The sequence below is a fragment of the Heloderma suspectum genome, chromosome 10 (assembly GCF_057233095.1).
Source record: "Heloderma suspectum isolate Gila_16-S chromosome 10, 16-S_ref, whole genome shotgun sequence".
NCBI lineage: Eukaryota > Metazoa > Chordata > Lepidosauria > Squamata > Helodermatidae > Heloderma > Heloderma suspectum.
This window is the reverse complement of record NC_139467.1, coordinates 17,875,173-17,896,042: the sequence shown is the minus strand read 5'-3', so window position 1 is coordinate 17,896,042 and position 20,870 is coordinate 17,875,173. Positions and strand designations below refer to the sequence as shown.

The window sequence follows — 20,870 nt, the reverse complement described above, 5'->3', positions numbered from 1 at the left end:
TTAGAACACTGTATCTGAAAGTTTTTCCTGCAGCTGTGCTTTACAGTCTGCAGCTCCCCGCTTCTTTCAGACCGCTCACTACTCTGGTGTCTATCGACTTAGGTTTCTCTCGATTTCTCATTATTCCGGTCTTAAGTTCAGACCATCTTGAATGTTGAGAATTTCTGCAGCCTTAAGTTTCGATTGTTCCAAACTCTGGAAAAGAAATTACATCTCCATGAAGATTCATGAGCATTTGGGGGTACATTTCTCTGAAGATGTGTATTTTTCCATGCTTTAAAAAACAAACCAACAAAAAACTTAAAATACACATTTTATGCAGGTGGTTTTGTTAATATAATAGATATATGAACATTATTTTCTCTCATATACACATTTTTGTGCATACCTTTTGATTGAATAACTCCATCGCAACATTTGGAAAAGTGCAAATTTCAAAGGTTTGAATGTAAGACAGCAAGCAAGTTTACATTAAAATGTGAACTGAATACATTTTCCCGCACCCCTACTCTGATGTCTCAGATCTTTGCTGGGTGGTCAAAATAGTGGAGAAGCCACCAAGTTCTGGTCCTCTCTGGAGATTTAAAACAGACCTGCCATCTGCTTCTTCATCATAGTCTCCAGGAACCCTGCAGCAAGGGCACCATGACAGAATGGCCTGGAGATTACCGCACAGGCCAAGCCAGCAGTTGGCAAAGGTTCTTCGGATGGTGGCAGAAGAGAAGAAGAAGATGATGGGATCCATGGTGGTGTTGAGGGAGGTGAGGAAGAAAGTCTCCACTCTCCAGGAAGGGCTCTCTTTCTGAATGAAGCCCATAATGTGGGAGATATTGTAGGGAGCAAAGGCAATGACAAAATTAAGTATAGTGGCCACAGCCAGGCCCACAGCCCGTTGCTTCTTGTGGGGCTTGATGTTGGGCAGGGAGGTCAGGATGTGGATAACATTGATGTAGCAGAAAAGGGTGATGATGAACGGGAGGCAGAAGAGGACAATGCAGAGTTCCAGTCGGAAAGGGAGGAGGATGCGGAGCTGGCTGTCGGAGAACTTTTCATAACAGGTGGAGTTGTCCTCATGCTTCCACTGGTTCCCATGTTGGTATTCAACAGCATAGATGATGCTGGCACAGTGGGAACAGGCCAGGAACCAGAAGAAGAGACTGGCCACTTTGGCATAGGTTGGCGTGTGGTTTAACTTGTGCTTGACAGGATAGGCAATGCACAGGTAGCGCTCCACGCTGACCCCCATGAGGAAGAGGGTGCTGAGGTAGATGCTGCTGTAGAAAAAGAAGTTGGCCAGAGGGCAAAGGAAGGTGGGGAGAGGCCAAGTGTTGTCTAAGGAAGCCTCCAGCATCTTGAAGGGCAGAAAGATCAGAAGAAAAAGGTCAGAGATGGTCAAGTTGAGCAAGAGGATGTCTATAGGAACCGGCTTCTGGCGCACCTTCCTCAGGAATGAATAGCAGGCCAGGAGGTTGCAAGGGAGGCCAGTCAGGAAGGCAAAGAGATAGATGGCAAGGACGATACTTTTATGTGCCATTATCTCAGCCTCTGGAAGGGAATGGAGAGATGGTAAGATATTAAAGATGCCATCAGTAGGGAGTGTATGGCAATGTAACATTAGGGATTCCCTGATGCAACAGTACATCGAAGTATTCTCATTATCAGTGGTGAACCACTGGTTTGGTTCTTTATGGTTTGTTATCCTTTGTGAGTGTTCTCCGTGAGTTGCTATTCTCTTGGAAATATGACTGCTGGAGCCTACATTACTCATATTCCTCTCTTTACAAAATTCTCAGTTAGGCACCCACTGCTCCCACTTTCAGGACTTTTGCCCATCCTGCAGGAGTGGTCCACATCCATTCCTGGAAGCCCTGGATTGGCCATCTGTCAGAGATGTTGCAGCCACACTCTGTAATGCAGAACCTGCATTGATCAGGGAGATGGACTAGATGATCTCCAAAGTACCTTCAAACTCTGTGATGCTTGCTTTTTGAACCCCAAGATTCAGCTGCATAAAGGCTTGCAATGGGTTGGAAACACCACTTATTCTCCTCCTCCACTCCCTTTCCAAACTCTGCTGTCCTCCTTCCATCTGGGATAGCCTTCCACAGTTGATCCGTACATTGCCTTTCATTTTACTTTAATTAAAAAACAAACATTTTTTCTGGAAAGGCCTTGTCTCTGTTCCTCCCTGCTGGGTACCTTACTAGGGCACTCTGGTACCCAGAGCAAAGATCCTAATTGTAGCCATACTGTACTGCTGTTGGTTTTGTGAAACATGTAGGGATGGCAGAGACTTCCGCCACGGATCTCGGTGAGGCCGAATGCCAGTGCATTTGGCCCCCCGAAATCTGTGGTGGAATGGCCTGCCCCCCCTGCCTCCCCGCAGATCCCCCCCGGGACGAGACTTACCTGGGGCGGATCTTCCAGGCAGCGGCAGCTGCGGCGGCTGGTCTTCCGACCGGCTGCCGCCGCTGCCATTTGCACTCTTGTCGGGTTTTTTTTTTTTACAAGACGTGATAGGCTACGTAAAGACTTACGTAGCCTATCACAACTGGCTTAAAAAAAAAATGCGTACGCAAATGGCGGCGGCTACGGCCACCACCATTTGCGTTCCTTATTTTTGGCCGTCTTAGTCTACGTAAATATTTACGTAGACTAAGACGGCGAAAATAAGGGGAACGCAAATAGCGTAGCGGATGCTATTTGCATTCCCCTTATTTTCGCCGTCTTAGTCTACGTAAATATTTACGTAGACTAAGACAGCCAAAAATAAGGAATGCAAATGGCGTCGGCCATAGCTGCTGCCATTTGCGTACACACGTTTCGTTTTTTTTTTAAAGCCAGACATGATAGGCTACGTAAGTCTTTACGTAGCCTATCTCGGCTGACTACAGGGACGCAAATGGCGGTGGCTACGGCCGCCACCATTTGCGTCCCTGCTAGCCAGTGGTTGGATGTCCGGCTGCTGGCGGAGCCAGCCAGCGGCTCTGCGGAATCCCCGCGGAGCAGAGCTGGCCGGCCAGGATTCCGGGGGGGAAGCGCAGAGTGCCTCCCCCCCAGGCAAGGATTCTGGAGGGAGGGACAGAGCACCCCCCCCCAGCAGAACCGGTGGTGCTAGGTAAGGGGAGTTTTGTACATCCCTAGAAACATGCAAGTTTCTTGGCCAGTTCTACCAGATTGGCAGCACCCTGTCCTCTGGCAGAAGAGACCCAGGGGGTATAGACGGAAATGGTTTCTCCAGCATGACAGAGAATTTCTTCCACTCATTTGTGTTTGTCTAAGGTTTCCTCTTTGAAGAACATAGAAATTTCAGATATGTACAGTATGCTTCATATATAGAAGTCTTGCCCCGACCTAGGGTTAGGCAACAAGTGACTGATGTTTGCACTCACCAAGATTCCCTTAACATCAACTTGCTGCTCATCAATCCTTGATTGGTGCTCACATTTGTGATCACTGTTCATTTTGTGCAAATGGGAAAAGTGTGCAAAATGAACAGCTCTCAAATGTGAAAGTTGTGGGGAAAATTCCCACACAAATTTCCCCCATAGACTAAAGCATGGATGACTTAAAAGTTGCACATTTTGAAAAGTTGGACATTTTGAGAACATGAACACAAGTTTTGGATTTTGTGAACATTTTCAGAGAAAATGCACTCCTGTGCTCATTCTAGGGATGTACAAAAGTGACTTACCTGTTTGCGGATGTGATTCGCGGTGGGGGGGGAAGCGCTCTGTCCCTCCCCCCGGAATCCTTGATTGGGGGGGGAGGCGATCTGGTCCTCTCCCCTGGAATCCTGCAAGGCCGGCTCCGCAGAGCAGCTGGCCAGGGCTGTCCGCAGCCGGAGTTCTGGCCACGGATGGGCTGCTGCGGATGCAAATGGCGGCCGCCATAGTGGCCACCATTTGCATCCAGCCAGGCTGCCATGATAGGCTACGTAAGTATTTACGTAGCCTATCACACCAAGCCCAAAAACAAAAAAATGAAAACCAGCGTAAGCAAATGGCGGTGGCTACGGCGGCCGCCATTTGCGTTCCCTATTTTTCGCCATTCTAGCCTACGTAAATATTTGCATAGGCTATTATGGAAAAAAAAGGGAACACAAATAGCGTATTGGGCGCTATTTGCATTCCTCCCCCCCCCCCCGCTGTAATAGCCTATGTAAATATTTACGTAGGCTATAATGGCAAAAAAAAAGGAACGGAAATGGCTCCCACTATGCTATTTGCGTTCCCCTTTTTTTCGCTGTAATAGCCCATGTAAATATTTATGTAGGATAAAACAGCAAAAAATAGGGAACGCAAATGGCGGCCACCATTGCCACCGCCATTTGCGTAAGCTGTTTTTTTTGGGGGGGGGGTTAGCCATGATAGGCTATGTAAGTATTTACATAGCCTATCACAGCTGCGAGGATGCCAATGGTGGCCGCAGCAGAGCGGCCGTGGCTGGCCAGGAGACCAGCCGCTGCCAGAGCCACCGCATCCACCCCAGTTCCGTCCCGGGGGGATTCCATGGGGGGGCACTGGGGCAGGAGGCCATAAAGAATCCGGCCTCACTGGAATCCGTGGCAGAATTCTCTGCCATCCCTAGCTCGTTCGCTTTCAGGATTGTGAACAAGGCATTTCTGAGTGATTTGTGAACTGAACTGAAATGCTCATCTCTCTCTCTCCCCACCCCAGTTTATCTGCACCTAACTCTGTGATCCTCGTTTGGCTGATAGATAATTCACCATCATCCAGTGAACTTTAAGTAGGGATGTTGGAGAAATCCGCCATGGGTTCAATAGAATCGGGCCTCAGGAATCCGCGGCAGATCGGAGTCACTTACCTCCTCTCCAGGAGGATTGGAGGCGGAACAGCACCCGGCTGCTTCTTGCTGGACAGAGCTGTTCACCTCCTCCCTGCCAATCACCGTTTCTTAAAAAAAAAAAAAGGCAATTGGCAGGATGTGCCCATAGACTTCTACATAAAATAGAGCCATGAATTTTACATATAAGCCTACGGACACGTAGACTTATATGCAAGATTCATGGCTCTATTTGCATATAAGTCTATGGGCACATCCTGCCAATCACCATTTTTTTTTAAAGAAATGATCAGCAGGGAGGAGGTGAATGGCTCTGGCCAGCAGGCAGCAACGTAAGCAGCCCCCAAGCTGGGCTCCCCCCTCCAGAATCCTTGTGGAGCAGGGCCCCTCCAGAGGATTCCGGGGGGGGGCAGGAATGGATCACCTCTCCACCAATGGATTCCCCACCGGAACGGACTATGGGGAATCCATACATCCCTAACTTTAAGGGGGAATGAAGATCCAGCTCTCCCTGCTATGGGTCTGTCATTTGAACATATTTTATCTTTAGTGTAGATCCCAGGAGTTATTCCTGTAAGCCATAGTTTAGTTATACCTTGAGTTATAAGGTAGAGGTGTGTGTGTGTGTGTGTGTGTTTAAATTAACCCAACAGTTTAGCAGCACCTATATGGTAGTTTTGCTGCAACTGATGCAAAGGAAGGCCAACGTTCTGGGAATTTTTAGGGCCCAAAGTTTTCAAGCAGGAGTTTTTCCAGCCCTACCTGGAGATACCAGGAATTGAACCTGGGGCATGCTGCATGCCAAGCAGGTGCTCTACCATTGAGCTATGGCCCTTCCCATGGCAATGGCAACTAGTCCTGATGGCTATATCTAGGGATGTTGGAGAAATCCTCCACAGACCCCAATGAGGCCGGATTCTATTGACTCCGGCCCCCTGAAGTCCATGGAGCATCCCTGCTCTTTGACATGAGAGGCCACATAAGTCTTTACGTATCGCGGGGGCTTCAGAGCAGAGCCGGCTGGCGGCTGCGCAAAATTGCTGTGGAGCAGATCCGGCCGGCGAGGATTGTGGGGGGAGGAAGGGATTGCCTCCCCCCCCCCAGTGGACCCCCCGTGGATGGCAAGGTAAGGGATTTAGACATCCCTTGCTATATCTACTATCTCCAGAATCAGGGGCAGTATGCTGTAGAGGAAATTCCCCCAAAGGCCTTTGTATATCGAGGAGATCATGTGACAGGCTAGAACTGCTTCTTTTATGCCTGAACCTCCCTTGAGACCTTAAAAAACAGGTCTCTCAGGCCTCTTTAAGAACCATGTAGCTTCTTGGCCTGATGCCTTGCTCTTCAAACAAGGCAGGACAGACTTGGAAGGCAGGGATGGTCTCTGTGGCTGAGGTCCACCTGCTAATTTAGCTTATCTTTGGGGTAAGATGTAAGGATGTCAGAGAATTCCACCATGGACTCCAGTGAGGCCGGATTCTTTAGAAACCGGCCCCCTGGAGTCCGTGGCGGAACGGCCTCCCCCCCGCAGAATCCCCCTGGGATGGACCTGCCTGGTGGTGGATGCGGCGGCGGCGGCTCCGGCTCCTGCCTGGCTGCTGCGGCCGCAAATGGCAGCCGTCGTAGTGGCCGCCATTTGCATCTATGCTAGCCTGTGATAGGCTACGTAAATATTCGCAGCGGGGGCCTCCACTGCTTTAGCCGTGACAGGCTACATAAATATTTACTATGTGGGACGCCATTTGCGTCCGCAGCAGCCCGGCAGCAGGTGGAGGCTCTGCTGCAGATCGGCCCGGCCGGCGGCTCTGCGGACTGGCTGAGAAGTGGAGCCGGCTCAGCAGGATTCCGGGGGGGGGGGAGGTCCGGATCGCCCCCCCATTGAGGATTCCAGGGGGAGGAATGGATCGCCTCCCCACACTCGCGGACCAGCGGAGCCAGGTAAGCGGGGTTTCGTACACCCCTAGTAAGATGAAAAGATGCCTAAACATGATGAAGATGCCTAAAGATGCCTAAACATGATGAAGATGCCTAAACATGATGAAGCCAGCACAACAGGTGTGATGGATTAGGGGGCTGTGAAAGACAGCACAGAGCCATGGGGGAATTCAGGTATATTATAAGTCCCCCCAGAGCATCACTCAGTTTGAGCTTCGATGCAGAACTGGACCATGGAGGTGCTGTACGGTAGGGATGTCAGAGAATTTTGCCACGAATCTCGGGGAGGCCGAATGCCAGTGCATTCGGCCCCCTGAAATTGGTGGCGAAATGGTCTGCCCTCCCGCCCCCCTGGGACGGGACTTACCTTGGGCGGATCCTCCTGGCAGCTGCGGCTGCGGTTCAGCGGCGGCGGCTGCGGAGGCCGATCTTCCGACCAGCTGCCGCCGCCGCCATTTCCAGTAAAAAAAAGAAAGTGATAGGCCTATCACGGCTAGATTTTTAAAAAAATACCGTGATAGGCTACGTAAATGTTTACGTAGCCTATCATGGCTGAGTAAAAAAAAACCCTGCGCGTACGCAAATGGACGCTACGCTATTTACGTTCCCCTTATTTTCGCTGTAGTCTACGTAAATGTTTACGTAGACTAGACATGCCAAAATAAGGAATGCAAGTGGTGGTGCCCATGGGCGCCGCCATTTGCGTACGCGCATTTTTTTTCCCACTCAGCCGTGATAGGCTATGTAAACATTTACGTAGCCTATCATGGCTGACTGCAGGGACGCAAACGGCGGCGGCTACGGCCGCTGCCATTTGCGGCCCGGCTGGCCAGGATTCAGGGGTGGAGGGACAGAGCGCCTCCCCCCCCCGGACAGAATTTCGGGGGGTGGGTGGGATGGAGCACCTCCCCCCCACCGCGAATCAAATTTTGATACAGGTAAGAGACTTTCGTACATCCCTACTGTGCGGTGGGCTGGCTGTTTGACAGGGGTCTGTCTGTTGTCATTCACCTGGAGCTCCCGACACCTGAAAGGGGAAGTGAGCTATCTTGCTTAGTACCGGTCTTGTATGGTACTCTGTATTGTTTTAATAAAATAAAATGATACAGAATTGGATCTCCTTAATAAAATCTTGACTTCTATCCACCTGTGTGCGTATTGCTTCTGAATCCCCAAAAGAATATTTGCCTCTTGGCAAAACATATGCCTCTGAAATCCAATTCCTGGGGAAGCATGAGCAGGAGAGAGCTACTCCCCTCCTCCTTGCTTCAAGGCTTCCTTGAGGCATCGAACTGGCCACTGTGGGAAACAGGATGCTAGACTAGATAAACCTTTGGTCTGATCCAGCAGGGCTCTCTTTTATATTCTTAATAGTACTGTGCTGAATTTTTTGATCTATTGAGTTTTGTCCATTCATTATTGTGGGAGGGGCAAAAAAAAATTGCACCTGAAAATTGTGGGAAGGGGTGAGAATATCGTAGAAATTTCTCAGGGTGCAGGGCTTCAGTGCTTGTCTAACTGTAAGAAGGTGGCCAAGGGGTTTGCGTGCTCTTTCTTTTACCATTTCCCCCCATTCTGTCCTTGCAGCCCCTCTGGATGCTTGAGCTTCTTGGAAACCCCCCAAGAGGACTTACCAGGACTTCCTCCCTTGCTGCTTCCCTTTGCTGCAGCCTACAGAGTGCCTGAAAGCTAGGGTTGGCGGAGAATTTCTCCCCGAAACTTCGGGGGGCCGAGCGCCAATGTGTTCGGCCCCCCAAACAAGTTCCGGGGAGAAATCCTCCACACACCCCCTGCCCCCGCACACCCCCCCGGGACGGGACTTACCTTCACCGAATGTCCCTCCCAGTGGCTGGTCCGGCCGGCGGTTCGGCGGGTGTTCAAGCAAGGCGGGAGTGGCAGCCGGTCTTTCGACCGGCTGCTGCCGCCGCCATTGCAATGAAAGAAAAAAAAAAAAAAAACGCCCCCTGATAGGCTACGTGACGAATCACGTAGCCTATCACGGATGACTTTAAAAAAAAAAGTGTGTACAGATAATGGCGGCCCCCATAGGGAGCCGCCATTCCCCTTCCTTATTTGGTCACTGTAGTCTACGTAAAGATTTACGTAGACTACGGCGACTAAATAAGGAACGCGAATGGTTCCAGCCCATCCTATCTTAAGGAGCGCCTCCAGCAACACCAGACAGGCCGCTTAACAAGATCAGCCTCGGATGGCCTTCTCTCTGTCCCATCAGCCAGGACAGCTAGACTGGTGGGGACGAGGGAGAGGGCCTTTTCTGTGGTGGCCCCCACTCTGTGGAACTCCCTCCCAAGGGAACTCCATCATGCCCCCTCTTTAATGAGCTTCCGTCGTGCATTAAAAACGTGGTTGTTCAGGCAGGCATTTGGGGTGGGTTAGGGTATTTTTTTAAAAAAAATCATGGTAAAATTTTATTGTTTTAAATTGTTTTATGGTGGCTTGTACATCGCCCAGAGTGGCTGGGTGACCAGTCAGATGGGCGATTAATAAATTTAATAAATAAATAAATAAAATAAAGAAATTCTCCGCCCCCCCGCCCCCCCTCGGGATGGGACTTACCTTTCCCGAATGTCCCTCCCGGCGGTGGGTCCCGGCGGCGGTTCGGCAGGTCTTCGACAGGGGCAGAGGCGGCAGCCGGTCTTTCGACCGGCTGCCGCCGCTGCCATTCCAATAAAAGTAAAAAAAAAAAATGCCCCGGTGATAGGCTACATGACTATTTACGTAGCCTATCATGGCTAGATTTGCAAAGTCAGCCGTGATAGGCTATGTAAATCGTCACGTAGCCTATCACGGGTGACTTTAAAAAAAAAAAAGCGCGTATGGCTAATGGCGGCCCCCATAGGGAGCCGCCATTCGCGTTCCTTATTTGGTCGCTGTAGTCTACATAAAGATTTACGTAGACTACGGAGAAAATAAGGGCAACGCTATTTGCGTTGCCCTTATTTTCGCCGTAGTCTACGTAAATCTTTACGTAGACTACAGCAACCAAATAAGGAACGCAAATGGCGGCTCCCTATGAGGGCCGCCATTTGCGTACGCGCTTTTTTTTTTTTTAAAGTCACCCGTGATAGGCTACGTGACGATTGACGTAGCCTATCACGGCTGACTTTGCAGATCTAGCCATGATAGGCTACGTGAATCGTCACGTAGCCTATCAGGGGGCGTTTTTTTTTTTTTTTTAACTTTCGCGTTCGCGGCCGGGCGAGGCGGGAAGCCTCCTCCCCGGCCTGAATTTCGGCCGGGGAGAGGCGGGAAGCCTCCCCCCCGGCCTGAATTTCGGCCGGGGCAAGGCGGGAAGCCTCCCCCCCGGCCTGAACTTCGCAGGGGGACCAGCGAAGCGCCTCCCCCCCACCACTAACGTCCTTCAAGGACAGGTAAGTGACTTTCGTCCACCCCTACTCAAAGCTGAGATAGGTGTTTTTGGTTTGGTTTTGTTGTTATTAAAAGTCCTTTTAACAACAACAGGAAGAGAAAAAAAAAGAACAACTCCTCGCTCAGCTTTCAGGCACTCAGTGGGCAGCAGGATTGAAACGCCCCCAGGGGGAATGCCTAGGGATGGTGGAGGAATCAGTTGAGAGGGTGAAGTTTGCCAAGCTTTCATCAGCTAGCTCGGCCCCCTGGACTTGGGCTCGCTTACCTGTGAGCTGGCCTGACTCGATGCAGATAGAGTTGGGCCAGCTCATAGATTTTCTGAAGGGGGGTTCCTTAAATCAGCATTTATGTGCAAATTATAGCCACAAATTATGCAAATTATAGCCACAGTTTGCAGATATGCCAATTAAACCTCCCCTCCCCCCCAAGTTCTCAGATTCCAGAAAAAGAAAAGCCCTCAGGTCAGCCCATGAATGCGAGTCAAGCCGTCCGAGCAATGGGGGTCCATCGGGCCACAAAAGGGCTGGATTTGGAAATGACAGATGTCCTTAAGAATGTCCTGATTAAGTCTTCTCAGGGGCTTTCCAAGAAGCTCAAGCAGCTGGAGAGTCTGCAAGGCCAGAATGAGGGGAAATGGTAAAAGAAAAGAGTATGCAAACCCCTTGGCCACCTCCTTACAGTAAGGTAAGCACTGGAGCCCGGCACCCTGAGAAATTTCTCCAAGATTCTCAACATCCCAATGAAAGAGGCAGAAGACGACTGGTACGGTGGGGTCTTGGTACAGAAAGGTGGGGTCTTGGTACAGCAAGGTGGGGTCCTGGTACAGTACAGCACCAATTCTTATGGCACAATCCTATGCATGTTTAGACAGAAAAACATCCTACAACTCCGAGCACTCCCCAGCCATCATGGCTGTCTGGGAAATGCTGTGAGTTGTAGGACTTTTTTCTGTTTAAACATGCATAGGATTGCAGCCTTAATTCCTTTGACAGCATCATTCAGAAAAGGAATGAATTCTGTCCCACAACTTCTGCACAGTTTTTTTTTTTTTAACACTTTCCTGCTCTTAGAAATATCAATTAATTCACATTAGGTTGCATTCATGAACTTCATTATGACTCTTACGTTTACTGTATGCATTCTTTTTAAAGGATACTAGGGATGGGGGAGAATGTCTCCCCGAAACTTCGGGGGGCCGAATACGTCGGCACTCGGCCCCCCGTCTGCAGAGTGCTGCCCAAGGAGGCTGTTCCAAGTGGTCCGGAGCCTGGTTGGTCCTGTGGCTCCGGAACCACTCGAGCATTCTAAGGCCTCCTGTGAGGCTTTGGCAAGGCACTTTGCAGATAAAATTGATCAGATTAGGTGAGTTACTCTGCACACTGTGGATACAGTTAGTGAGCAAGAGGCGGCCTGTGGCAAACCAGTTTTGTGGGATCGGTTCCAGCTTCTTCCTCCTGATGAAGTGGACAAGGTGCTTTCATCTGTAAGGCCGACCACCTGCTTACTTGATCCTTGCCCATCTTGGCTCATTATGAGCTGCAGAGAGAGACTGGGTGAGGGGATCAAGGCGGTGGTGAACGCCTCCCTTGAGGAGGGAGCGATGCCATCAGCCCTCAAGGAGGCAGTGATAAGACCGCTCTTAAAGAAGCCCTCCTTGGATCCTCAAGTTCTGAACAACTTTCGCCCAGTCTAAAATCTGCCATTTTGGGGCAAGGTGATTGAGCGGGTGGTGGCAGTGCAGTTGAAGGCACACTTGGAAGAAACTGATTATCTAGACCCATTTCAGTCGGGCTTCAGGCCTGGCCATGGGACAGAAACGGCCTTGGTCGCCTTGGTGGATGATATGAGGAGGGCTCTGGATAGGGGTGAATGCTCCTTCCTTGTTCTCCTCGACCTCTCAGCGGCTTTTGATACCGTTGACCACGGTATCCTCCTGGACCTCCTGGAGGGGTTGGGCATTGGAGACACTGTATTGCGGTGGTTCCGGTCCTTCCTCTCCGGCAGGTACCAGAGGGTAGCACTGGGAGAGGAGGTTTTGGACCCGTGGCCACTTACTTGTGGGGTGCCACAGGGTTCCATCCTCTCCCCGATGCTATTTAACATCTATGTGAAGCCACTGGGGGCTATTATCAGGAGGTTTGGGGTGCAGTGTCATCAATATGTGGATGACACGCAGCTCTCCCTCTCATTCAAATCTTCACCAAGGTTGGCCGTAGAATCCCTGTCCAAATGTCTGGAGACGGTGAGTGGCTGGATGGGGAGGAATAAGCTGAAGCTGAACCCTGACAAGACCGAGGTACTTTTGGTGGGAGACAAGAGGAGGCTGGGGGATGTTGACCTGGTGTTGAATGGGGTACGGCTACCCTTGAAAGACCAGGTCCGCAGCCTGGGGGTCATTTTGGACTCCCAGCTGTCCATGGAAGCTCAGGTGTCAGCTGTGAGCCAGACAGCGCTGTATCAACTCCATCTGATATGGCGGCTGCACCCCTTCCTTCCCTACCATCTGCTCCCATCGGTAGTACATGCCCTGGTCTCCTCTCATCTAGACTACTGTAATGCGCTCTACATGGGGTTACCCTTGAAGACGGTTCGGAAGCTGCAGCTGGTACAGAACGTGGCGGCTCGCCTGATTAAAGGCAGCCGCCAGCATGATCACATCACTCCAGTGCTGAAGGAGTTGCACTGGTTACCAGTTGTTTTCCGGGCCAAATTCAAGGTGTTGGTTTTGACCTTTAAAACCCTATATGGTTCCAGCCTGTCCTATCTTAAGGAGCGCCTCCAGCAACACCAGACAGGCCGCTTAACAAGATCAGCCTCGGATGGCCTTCTCTCTGTCCCATCAGCCAGGACAGCTAGACTGGTGGGGACGAGGGAGAGGGCCTTTTCTGTGGTGGCCCCCACTCTGTGGAACTCCCTCCCAAGGGAACTCCATCATGCCCCCTCTTTAATGAGCTTCCGTCGTGCATTAAAAACGTGGTTGTTCAGGCAGGCATTTGGGGTGGGTTAGGGTATTTTTTTAAAAAAAATCATGGTAAAATTTTATTGTTTTAAATTGTTTTATGGTGGCTTGTACATCGCCCAGAGTGGCTGGGTGACCAGTCAGATGGGCGATTAATAAATTTAATAAAGAAAGAAATAAAATAAAGAAATTCTCCGCCCCCCCGCCCCCCCCCCCCCGGGATGGGACTTACCTTTCCTGAATGTCCCTCCCGGCGGTGGGTCCCGGCGGCGGTTCGGCAGGTCTTCGACAGGGGCAGAGGCGGCAGCCGGTCTTTCGACCTGCTGCCGCCGCCGCCATTCCAATAAAAGTAAAAAAAAAAAAATGCCCCGGTGATAGGCTACATGACTATTTACGTAGCCTATCATGGCTAGATTTGCAAAGTCAGCCGTGATAGGCTATGTAAATCGTCACGTAGCCTATCACGGGTGACTTTAAAAAAAAAAAAAGCGCGTATGGCTAATGGCGGCCCCCATAGGGAGCCGCCATTCGCGTTCCTTATTTGGTCGCTGTAGTCTACGTAAAGATTTACGTAGACTACGGAGAAAATAAGGGCAACGCTATTTGCGTTGCCCTTATTTTCTCTGTAGTCTACGTAAATCTTTACGTAGACTACAGCAACCAAATAAGGAACGCAAATGGCGGCTCCCTATGAGGGCCGCCATTTGCGTACGCGCTTTTTTTTTTTTTAAAGTCCCCCGTGATAGGCTATGTGACGATTAACGTAGCCTATCATGGCTGACTTTGCAGATCTAGCCATGATAGGCTACGTTAATCGTCACGTAGCCTATCACGGGGGCGTTTATTTTTTAACTTTCGCGTTCGCGGCCGGGCGAGGCGAGGCGCCTCCTCCCCGGCCTGAATTTCGGCTGGGCGAGGCGGGAAGCCTCCCCCCCCCCCGGCCTGAACAATGTAAGAACACTGCAGCTTCTGTATGGTACATACAGGGACTAAGTAGCAAAAAGGATGTGAAGCTGTGGTCTAGTGAACCGCAGTCTAGAGACCCTGGGGTTTTCTGGGAAATTTATCAGAGCTTCTGCAATGATCAGTAATTGTGGACAAACTTTTGTGTAACACAGTGTGTACCCCACATCCAATATCCCATGCAATGATATTGGACTCGATGGCCTTGTAGGCCCCTTCCAACCCTACTATTCTATGATTCTATGAAGTATGCCAGGGGAGGGCTGAGAGACTGTGTGGTATATTGGTTAGAGTGGTGGACTGGGACTTGGGAGATCCGGGTTCTAGTCCCCACTTGGCCATGAAGCTCACTGGGTGACTTTGGGTCAGTCATTGACTCTCAGCCTAACCTATCACACAGGGTTGTTGTGAAGATAAAATAGAGAGTAGGGGCAACTTGTAGCCGCCTTGGGTTCCTTGCAAGAGGGGAAAATGTGGGATATAAATGTGATAATAGATAATAGAGTTGCTGACTGACTCAGAAGAAAGGCCTGGAATCCTCTCAACTTGGAGTGCAAGATAAAAGCCACACAGTAAAAATCAATAAGTACATATTCAGTTGTACATACATATTTCTACCAATTGTAATCGGAGACAAACAAGTATAGGACAAAAAGGAAGAAGCTGTGCTTCTGCTAGTGGTGAGCCCCATCTCTGAGAAACTGTTGGAGAATTCCTCCTCCCTGCTGGAGAAATTCAATAAAATTGTCACCCCCCATTTCTCTGCCGATAAATACGGTGGGGAATTTTGAGATGCCATTTCTAGGGATGGCGGAGAATTTCTCCCCGAATCTTCGGGGGGCCGAGCGCCAATGCATTCGGCCCCCCGAAATCGGCGGTGAAATTCTCCACCCCCCCGCCCCCCCGGGATGGGACTTACCTTTGGCGAATGTCCCTCCCGGCAGCGGGTCCCGGCGGCGGTTCGTCGGCCTTTCGTCAGGGGTGGGGGCGGCAGCCGGTCTTCTGACCGGCTGCCGCCGCCACCATTATAAAGTGTAAAAAAACCAACAACCCCATGATAGGCTACGTAACGATTAACGTAGCCTATCACGGCTAGATTTCCAAAGTCAGCCGTGATAGGCTACGTAAATCGTCACGTAGCCTATCACGGGTGACTTTGAAAAAAAAAAAAGCGCGTACGCAAATGGCGGTGCCCTATGGGCGCCGCCATTTGCGTTCCTTATTTGGTCCTGGTAGTCTACATAAAGATTTACATAGACTACGCTGTAGTCTACGTAAATCTTTACGTAGACTACCGGGACCAAATAAGGAACGTAAATGGTGGCGCCCATAGGGCACCGCCATTTGCGTATGCGCTTTTTTTTTCTTTTTCAAAGTCAACCGTGATAGGCTACGTGACGATTTACGTAGCCTATCATGGCTGACTTTGGAAATCTAGCCGTGATAGGCTATGGAAATCTAGCCGTGATAGGCTACGTAAATCGTTACGTAGCCTATCACGGGTTTTGTTTTGTTTTTTTTACTTTTTGTTTCGCGTCCGGGCCGGGGAGATGGGGCGCTTCTCCCTGGCCTGAATTTCGGCCGGGCGAGGCGGGGCGCCTCCCCCCCCAGCCTGAATTTCAGCCGGGCGAGGCGGGACGCCTCCCCCCCCTCGCCTGAACTTCGGTGGGAGAAGCGAAGCGCCTCCCCCCCACCGCGAAGCACCCCTGCGAAAAGGTAAGTGACTTTCGTACATCCCTAGCCATTTCTACTTTTAACAACAACAGCTTGATCCAGGGCCAGGCCTAAGGGGTGGGTGAGCTAGGTACTCACCCGGGGTGTTGAGCTGGGGGTGGCAGTGGGGGCAAGCTGAGCTGAAGGGGGCACCAAGCTGAGCTGAGCAGCTGTATTTTTTTAAATGTACTGTCTGCAGTGAACTAGGGTGGCAAAAAGCAGGTGTCTGCACCTTTCTTTCAAGGTCCTATGGGATATTTCGGTACTAACTACAAAAATGATTGTTCTTCAATTAGCTTTAAAGCATTTTTTTTTCCAGTTCCCACTTTGACGTCATTTACGCTAGGTGAAAATAGGCAGAAAGCTTTACCTTGAGGCAACATTACCGAGCACTTAGCACTTCAAATACCGAAAACAAAACAATATAAGTGCTATCTACATAATAATACATTAAAGCAGTGAGCTGTAAGAAGTTGGCTGGGTACCTTTTTATCTATAAATTTTATTTATTATGTTTAAATATTAAAAAATGGATATTATAAAATAAAATAAAAATGCTTACCAAAAGATAGGAAATGCTACAAAACAAATAAATATTATAAGTAGGGATGTATCAACCCATCTCCATCCGGACTGCAGGGGAGCTCGACAAGCTGCCCCCCGCCCAGCTCGAGCAGCCAGGACCCACTTGCCGAGCCTGTCTGCTCGCCCCACTTGCCTGCCGAGCTACCTGAGCTGCCCCTCCTCCCCTCTCCAAGGACTTTGGCAGTCAAGCACAAGGGCTTGACTGCCAAGTCCTCAGCACAGCCAGTCCCCAGTGCTCTTGCCCTGGCCTCCTCTTGAGGAGGCCAGGGTGAGAGCACTGGGGTGCCGCTGAGGCCCTTCTTCCCCACACTGGCTGTCAAGGAAGCCCTTGAGGTGGGACGGGTCCCGGCGTGGCCAGCCCCCATTACTCTCACCCTGCCTGCCTTCCTCCTTGCCCTGGCTATCAAGGGCTTCCTTGAAAGCTGGTCAGGGCAGGATGGGTCCACTCGAGGAGGCAGGGTGAGAGCAGTGACGTGCTGCTGAGGCCCTTCCTCCCCACACCAGCTGTCAAGGGCTTCCTTGAGAGCTGGAGGAGGCAGGACGGGTCCTGGCACGGCCAGCTCCACGGCCAGGTCCGTCAGTGCCCCAGGGCTTGGCAGGTCCAGGAGGCCAGATTGGGGTGTGTGTGGTCCATTGGACTCCACCCCCTTTTGGGATTCCCCCACCATCCCTAATTATTAGTGAAACCTATGATAGTTCTGCTGTGTAGGATAGTGCACCGCCGCTGCTCGGAATGTGGCTTTTCGAACTTCAGCCTGTGCAAACTGAAGCACAGTGGCCAAGAGATCAAGGTTTTGAGCAATGTGGTTCTTGATGGACGTTGTGCCTGCACCAAGCCCCATTAACCTTCTGGGTGGCTCTGGAAAACTGATCATGGAGGGTGGGGCAACAGAGGCAGTCCTTGCCCAGGCACTGTTATGTTTGTTCTAGGGCGATAAATGCAGAGAGCAGTCTTTTTGCATTTTCCCAGAGTGGAGAAACTGGTGCAGTCAGATAATGTTAGGCTCCAGACAAAATGGTCTTAGAGCCCCCACCCCCCACCCCCTCCTTGCTTCAGGTGGTCATATGCTTGCAGGTCTGGCTTCAGGTCTAGCGGGACTTTGGACCACAGATTATCCTTGGGCTGCCCTTTGGACCTCTCTTTCAGCCCCACCCCTTCCCATTTTCCTGAAAGTCCTGGTTTGGTCCTCCTTCCTCATAAAGCCCTGCCCCCCATTTATCTTCACTTAACTCTGTGAACCTGGTTTGGCTGATAGATGACCCACATCATCCAGTGACTTTTATGGATGAATGAAAATCTGGACCTGGGTTTCCCTGTTACGTATTTCACTTTCAATCTCTACTATGGATGTCAGAAATTATTGTGGCCAGGTATAGTTCTAATCAGTTACCACTAGTTCTGGATCGTAATGCTGATGCAACATACGGATTGGTAATTTAAGGGTACAGATTCATATTTATGTCATTTCAATTCAATTATTTACATCATTCTCTATTTTGTTCAATTTTGTAGTGAATCGTCATTATTGTCGTTGTTGTTTTTGTTGTCATCATTATATTATTACTATTCCACTTCTCAGCCAAAAAGGTTCTGGGGCAGATTAGAAACAAGCAATAGAAGGAGGACAGTCCTTGTTTGGAGACTTACCATCTAAAAAAGGCATGACACAAAAGGAAAAAGGGATGGGGAGGGAAGAGGAAAAAACAAAAACAAATGGTCTTTAGGCAGGGCTGGTGGAATGCTCCTGCTTCCCTTCTGATCATCCCCTGCTACAGCCTGCTGGAATGGCTGCTGGTGGGGTGATGGTTGAGGGAGGAGGCTGATGGAGATGATCTTTTAGCAGAACTGGTGGAATGGAGAACCAGCCAGAATTGTAAAGCAGCTAGCCAAGGCACTGAACCCAATCCCCAAAATGGGTTCAGTACCTTGGATAGCTCCTTTACAGCTCTGGCTGAAACCCAGAGTGGATCCACAGCCTCACTGAAATTCGAGCCACCAGCCTCCACTGGCTCCTCCCCATCTCATGTCCCTCTGCTGCAGCCTGCTGGAATGTATAAGCTTACTTAAACCCAGTGCCTTAAAATCCACAAAGAAGGGTTAGATTTTAAGCTGTTTCTTTCCAAGCACATCTCACAGGTGAACATCAAAACCAAACATTTGAAAAAATGTTGGTATTCTCATTGTTTGGGTCTGAGTTTGAAACATTGTTGTATTCCAGATGTGTGCAGGATTTCCTTTGAGCTCTACCTTGAATGATAGGAAAGTAACATAGATGGTTTTAAAAGGGAATTAGACAAAATCACGGAGACAAGGCTACCAATGACTACTAGGCATGATGGCTATATTATATAATAGCTCCAGGATCATGGGCAGTATGACTTTGCATACCAATTGCTGGGGGGTAAACCCCATGGGAGAGGGCTCTACCCACACGACCTGCTTGTGGCCTTCCCGGGGCATCTAATTGGCCGCCGTGAGAAATAGAATGCTGGATTAGATCAGGTGATTTGAAACTCTTTCAGCCCAAGGGCCAAATTCTGTTTTGGAGAAGCTCTCGGAGGCCACTTTCCAGTGGTGGCCAGGGCCGAAGGCAAAATGAGGCACTTCGAAGGTGGATGGAGCAGGCCAAAATACCCCAAATACCAGTTTTACTGCCAGTACCTAAGCCTTAGGAGAGGCATTTCAACCATTTAGAATGGGGGAAAACTCCTCCAAATGCCAGGAAACCACCAAACAACTGGTGATCAGGAGGAAAGAAGCTCAGGCTGGAGGAAAGAGGCATGGCCATCTGGGGAACCCCACTGGGCCAGATTTGGACTTCAGGATGGCTGGAGTTGGCCCCCAGGCCTGAGGTTCAACACCCCTGGATGAGATGACCCTTGGGTTTGTTTCTAGAAGAGCCATGCTGGATCATTCCAAGGATCCATCTAGTCCAGCATTCTGTTCACACAGTGGCTATCGAACAGGAACCCACAAGCAGGCTATGAGTGCAACAGCACCCTCCAACCCATGTTCCCCAGCAACTGATGTACATAGGATCACTGCCTCTGGTACTGGAGGTAGCACACCGCCATCAAGACTAATAGCCATTGATAGCCTTTTCCTCCAGGAATTTGTCTAACCCCATTTTAAAGCCATCCAAATGGGTGGCCATCACTACATTCTGTGGTAGTTCATTCCATAGTTTAACTATGCACACTGTGAAGAAGTACTTCCTTTTTTCTGTCCAATCAGCTTCATAGGTTCTAGTATTTTGAGAGAGGGAGAAAAATGTCTCCCTATCCACATTCTCCACAGCATGCATAATTTTGTAGACCTCTATCATGTCTTCCCTTGCCCTCCCCCCCCCCCCCGCAAGCTAAACAATCCCAGCTGTTGTAACCTTCTGTCATACGGGAGATGCTCCAGCCCCTTGATCATTTTAGTTGCCCTTTTCTGCACCTTTTCCAGCTCTATGATATCTTTTTTTAGGTGTGGTGCCCAGAACTGTACACAGTATTCCAAGTGTGGTCACACCATAGATTTGTATAAGCACAGTACGATATCAGCAATTTTATTCTCAATGCCTTTTCTAATTATGCCTAACATGGAGTTTGCTTTTTTTTTTTTTTTTTACAGCAGCCACACCCTGGGTTGACATCTTCATTGAGCTATTCTTACATTCTTATTGCCTTTGACAGCACCTTTCAGAAAAGTAATACATTCCACCCAATTTCTTCTCTGTGATTTAGCCATTTCCTGCTGTTAGGAAGTGCGATGAACTCCTGTTAGGTTCCATGGATGACTTTAAAAATTGTGTCTCTTTTGTTTACAATATGCATTTTGTTAATTTTTTTAAAGGCATATCAATTCTGATAGCATTATTTAATCTTACTTGTTTTCTAGTAGGTGAACCGCTCTGCCTGATGTCAAGAAGGGGAAGAAGTACAACTTTGAAAGATGATCCTGCAACCACTCTGAAGCCAATCTTCCAAAATTCAAGCCGATAAGCATATTTGCATGCAGTGCAAGAAAACTGAAATATCTGTTGAGTACAGGAAAAGTAGCATTCTTCTGTTGTATTTTGGAGGAAGTGGGTAGACCAATCTACCCCTTAAAATAGATATAGGAAACAAAGTATATTACCAGTGGCCAGTTACCTGGAAATCATTTGTAAGGTGAAAAAGCACATTTTGAGGACCCTGCAAGGGGTTCAAGGTCTTGCAAACTTTAATACAAATCAGGTTCAATCAGTTTCTGAACTCATGCATTTCTCCATTTCTTTCCCCATTTCTCCCCAGCCCCATTATAGAATAGTCATTCCTAAAATTAAAATCAACATTAAAAATGCAGCTGGAAGAATGTCTCCATCAATTTTCAAAGGGGGAATCAATCTCCCCCACCCACCACCTGTACATCAGCCAGATGCTACATCAGCTGAGTACACAGTGTACATCAGCCACAACAGCCAAGTATCTATTTCTGCACGCCATGAGTGCTGGTGTCATGAATTGGCTGCAGCAGGCTCTGAACAAAGGA

At 49.5% G+C, this 20,870-nt stretch overlaps 1 protein-coding gene across 1 annotated transcript; it reads right to left on the bottom strand.

Annotated features, from left to right (window-relative positions):
• Positions 1 to 244: 244 nt before the first annotated feature.
• LOC146337845 (free fatty acid receptor 2-like) lies at positions 245 to 20,310 on the bottom strand. The gene is made up of 2 exons (XM_084814369.1): positions 20,227 to 20,310; positions 245 to 1,545 (listed from the first exon to the last, which is right to left on the bottom strand). The coding sequence occupies exon 2, from the start codon at positions 1,532 to 1,534 to the stop codon at positions 506 to 508; it is 1,029 nt and encodes a 342-aa protein (XP_084670495.1). The 5' UTR covers positions 1,535 to 1,545; positions 20,227 to 20,310; the 3' UTR covers positions 245 to 505.
• Positions 20,311 to 20,870: the final 560 nt, after the last annotated feature.

Excerpts from the sequence above, each read along its gene's own strand:
- LOC146337845 (XM_084814369.1), bottom strand. The coding sequence starts at position 1,534 with ATGGCACATAAAAGTATCGTCCTTGCCATCTATCTCTTTGCCTTCCTG.